Source organism: Penaeus monodon, chromosome 28, assembly GCF_015228065.2.
Source record: "Penaeus monodon isolate SGIC_2016 chromosome 28, NSTDA_Pmon_1, whole genome shotgun sequence".
NCBI classification, from domain to species: Eukaryota; Metazoa; Arthropoda; class Malacostraca; order Decapoda; family Penaeidae; genus Penaeus; species Penaeus monodon.
The window spans coordinates 39,211,930-39,216,005 of NC_051413.1; the positions used below are offsets into that span (position 1 = coordinate 39,211,930).

The 4,076-nt window shown below is 36.4% G+C and overlaps 1 protein-coding gene across 1 annotated transcript in view; it reads left to right on the plus strand.

Moving 5' to 3' along the window:
* LOC119591587 (malate dehydrogenase, mitochondrial-like) overlaps positions 1-2,846 on the plus strand; it is a 5,349-nt gene extending 2,503 nt beyond the window's left edge. Inside the window, exons 2-7 of the mRNA XM_037940346.1 lie at positions 188-382; positions 1,095-1,262; positions 1,376-1,498; positions 1,642-1,779; positions 1,886-2,028; positions 2,331-2,846. Coding sequence (XP_037796274.1) covers positions 188-382; positions 1,095-1,262; positions 1,376-1,498; positions 1,642-1,779; positions 1,886-2,028; positions 2,331-2,508 — 945 coding nt within the window. The 3' untranslated portion in view covers positions 2,509-2,846. The remainder of the gene's footprint in view (positions 1-187; positions 383-1,094; positions 1,263-1,375; positions 1,499-1,641; positions 1,780-1,885; positions 2,029-2,330) is intronic.
* The last annotated feature ends 1,230 nt before the right edge of the window (positions 2,847-4,076 follow it).

Here is a 4,076-nt window from a genome sequence, read left to right on the forward strand (position 1 = left end):
AATGAGGATTTAAAGATGCTTTTATAAAATCAGTTTGCATTTTCATGCTTCCTTTACCAGAATCAAGAAACACAAAACCCTCAAATGCTAGAAACTACCTTTATGTATAGAATCCCTTAAGTCCAAATAGAAATCTTATTATTCTCAAGTAATTGTACCAATATAATGATGATATTGGTTTTCACAGGCCAACAGGAAGGTTGCTGTCATGGGTGCCAGTGGAGGCATTGGGCAGCCACTCTCCCTTCTCCTGAAGAACTCCCCCTTGGTCACCGAACTCTCCCTTTACGATATTGTGCACACGCCAGGAGTAGCTGCTGACCTCTCCCACATCAACTCCCCAGCCAAGGTCACTGGCTATGTTGGACCCGACCAGCTTGCAGTAAGTGTGATAAGAGTATAGTCATTTTGAATTTGTGAATTTATTAACTTTAGTAGGAATATCAACATATCTTTTGATTCAGTTGTTACTTTTCATAATCTGTATGTACCTTTCTGTCATGGTTTTAGCTTAATTGTCAGTAACCCATTAATTGAGGACCACAATGATCTGAGACTTGGGTCCAAGGGCATAGCACCCTTTCACTTGGTGTTCTGGCAAAAGTGAACAGACTGTCACCAAGTGTTTTCTAGTAAGATGGAGTTTGGTGTGTTTTCTGATTTGACAGTTGATCCCCTAAAGGTCTACCTGTAAAATTATCAGAATGTTAGAAGTTTGCTCCTTCTGAGTGATTGAGTAGTCATTGCAGATGGGTATGCATTGATTTTCTGCAAATTCTGGATACCCATTAGTGTTTAGAGTGCTCTTTATGGCCATTACTATAGTTTTTCTCTCTCTCGAATGCTTTTTTAAAGATTTATCAAATTGTCTTGAATATATTTACATAAACTACTTTATAATGGTTTGAGGAAAATGTTGTGAACCATTTTTGTTTGTAGCTTTAGATTACATATTTAATATAAATTACGGTATAAGTGCATTTTATTGTCATACAGTTTAAAAGTCATAAAACCATTATTTAAGTTTTCACAAATGTTACTAGAAACAAATGTGCTTAAGAAAACAAAAATTTATCCAATATTTTGTGTTCCAGGATTCTCTAAAGGGATGTGAAGTTGTTGTCATCCCTGCTGGAGTTCCCCGCAAACCTGGCATGACCAGAGATGATCTTTTCAACACTAATGCCTCTATTGTTGCAAACTTGGCCAAGGCTTGTGCTGAAAATTGCCCCAAGGCTATGATCTGCATCATCTCAAATCCAGTAAGAACTCTCAATATGTAGTTATAATCTAAGGCTTTTCAGCTTGTCTAACAGTATATAAACATGATGCAAATAGTGTTGACAGTATGTTATATATTGTATTCTTTTGCTAGGTTAACAGCACAGTCCCCATTGCATCTGAAGTGTACAAGAAGGCTGGTGTTGATGCAAGCCGCATCTTCGGTGTAACTACTCTGGATATTGTCCGAGCAAATGCTTTTGTTGCCGAGTTGAAGGTACAGTTCAAAGATATTCTAGTTGTGAAAATACTTTTGTCATTACTCTTGCCAATAATATTTTGAAATTGAAATTGTAGTCTAAGGAGATGTATGTAAAATTTGAATAAATTATTTAACATCCAAATGCCATTATTTTTCAGGGTCTGGATCCCATGTCTGTAAATGTGCCTGTTATTGGAGGTCATGCAGGCATCACTATCATCCCACTGATTTCACAGGCATCACCCTCAGTACAGTTCCCAGAGGATCAGCTGAAGGCACTGACTGAGAGGATTCAGGTATGCAGCTAAAATGATGATGGAAATAACTTGGAATTTTTCTTTTTCTTTAGTATTATGAATATATTCCTCAAGTATCTAATAATCATAATTCACATAATTTCAGGATGCTGGCACTGAGGTGGTGAAGGCCAAGGCTGGAGCAGGATCAGCAACACTCTCCATGGCATTTGCTGGGGCTCGCTTTGCCTTCTCTATGATTAAGGCCATGAATGGAGAGCAGGGTGTCGTGGAATGTGCTTATGTCAGGTAAGTCATTCTCTCTCTTTTTTTTTTATAACTGAGATATGCTAGTCATTGCTTCTGTAAGTCTAGTTGTAATTGTTTGCTTAATTTATTCAATTACTAGTATTATTAATAAAAGTTGATGTTTTTATCTGTTTGTCTTCCTGCTCCATTGTTTCTTCTATTTGTTTTCACTTTTTTTTCTCAGTCGAATGTTTATTTTTCAACTTTGATCTTGTCCTCTCTACTATTTTATTAGCACTTTAAAGCAAGAAAGTAATAACAGGATACCTTGGGAAGCTTGACTAATTGTTCTTCCACCTCAGGTCCGACCTCACTGAAGCCACCTACTTCTCCACTCCCATTGTCCTGGGTCCCAATGGTATTGAGAAGAACCTTGGCCTGGGTAAGCTCTCTGCCTTCGAGGCCAAGTTGGTTGAGAATGCCATTGCTGAGCTCAAGGGCAGTATCAAGAAGGGAGAGAGCTTTGTTGCAAACATGTAAGCTGAACACAAACAATCTGCATCATTTATTGTACAGGGAATAAGGGACATCATCTGCCCTTCTCTGCTAGTGAGCGATGGTCTTTAGTTGATACCTGATTAAAATTTTCAAAATGTTTACATGACATGAGAAGGTATACCATTATCCCATACTGTGTGACTGTGTGTGTTCTGTGCATGTTTGAATGAATTTTGAAATTCCAGCTGACCTTTCTGAGGCTTGGTAAAGATTGATCATATTCTGTCATGCAGGTCTTGTGAAATTTGTACATTTATCGACCAACTGTAAATAACCATGTGAAACAAGATTTCATGGCAATAAAGAGGAAAACAGTTTAATATGATCTTTATAACCCCATTTTCACCAGCAAACTTTAGTGGAAATAGCTTTAATGATATACAAGAGTCTCGTTTTCACTTCCTAATTCCTTCTTATCCTGCTGCCTTGCACAACAATGGTAATTCAGAGAAAATGCCAGTCTGTGTCAAGTAGTCAGATATACTTGTTTTCCAGATTACTTAACCATCTGTCATACTCCATCAAAGAAACCAAGAAAATATGCCACAAAGAAAAAAAAAAATTGTTGCCTTATTTTAATTGCAATTAGGTTAAATAGGAATGAAAAAAAAATCTTTCCTAAAGTTTTGTATTACTTTTAATTTTAATAGTATTAATGTTGCTACTCTGACCTTTGTGGCAGAATGATTTTTTCACTTCCACAAACTTCATACTACTCTTGCTTGAATTTTGCCTCTACAGTCTTTCCTTCATTTTCCAAGAAGCAGACTACTACTCTACTGATGTGTACATAATAACACATCACCTTAAGAATAATCAAAATTTGTATTGGATTTGTCCAGCATATCTTGGCCATACCTTGTGTTCCCCCACATGCACAAATTGTACTATCAATCATTATTAGGACAAGCTTAATAGACTGATTGTGGGTAGCTTTGAAAATAAAGTTAGTGACAGCTTGTCCGAGCTAATAAGTTTCTTCAATCTTTAACTAGTAAAGATTTTAGTAGTTACTATACATATTCGCTCAAAGTCCAATTATATTTTCTTGCAGCAAAATTGTCATTCATATATAACATTACATCAACAAATTTAATCATGTAAATATGTTGGATGGGTGTAATGACAAATATAATTGCTTTTTTAAGTTCTCACAAAAGGCCCATGGGCTGAATGCTGAGCATCTATTCTGCATATAATTCAATCAGTTCCCAGACGGCAGGCTTTGGCTACTAAGGGCTCGCTTTTTAAGAGTCCACACTGGAGATGCACAGGCTTTTTGGTGATCCAAACATGTAAATTGGAACAGAATTTGGTAACCCTCCTGACATTTCTAAGATTTTCTGTTGTAAAATGTATATTTGTGTAATAGTAATGTGTAGCATTCTTAAGAATAGATTTTTTTTTCAACTGTCAAGATGTCGGTCAATATATATTAAATAATAAGATACAATTTGACAACTACTTATGAGATCCATTATATCGTGTTACTAGCTTCACAGGTGCTATGGAGGATAATGCTGCTTAAGTTGTAGTTTAGGAACTGCACC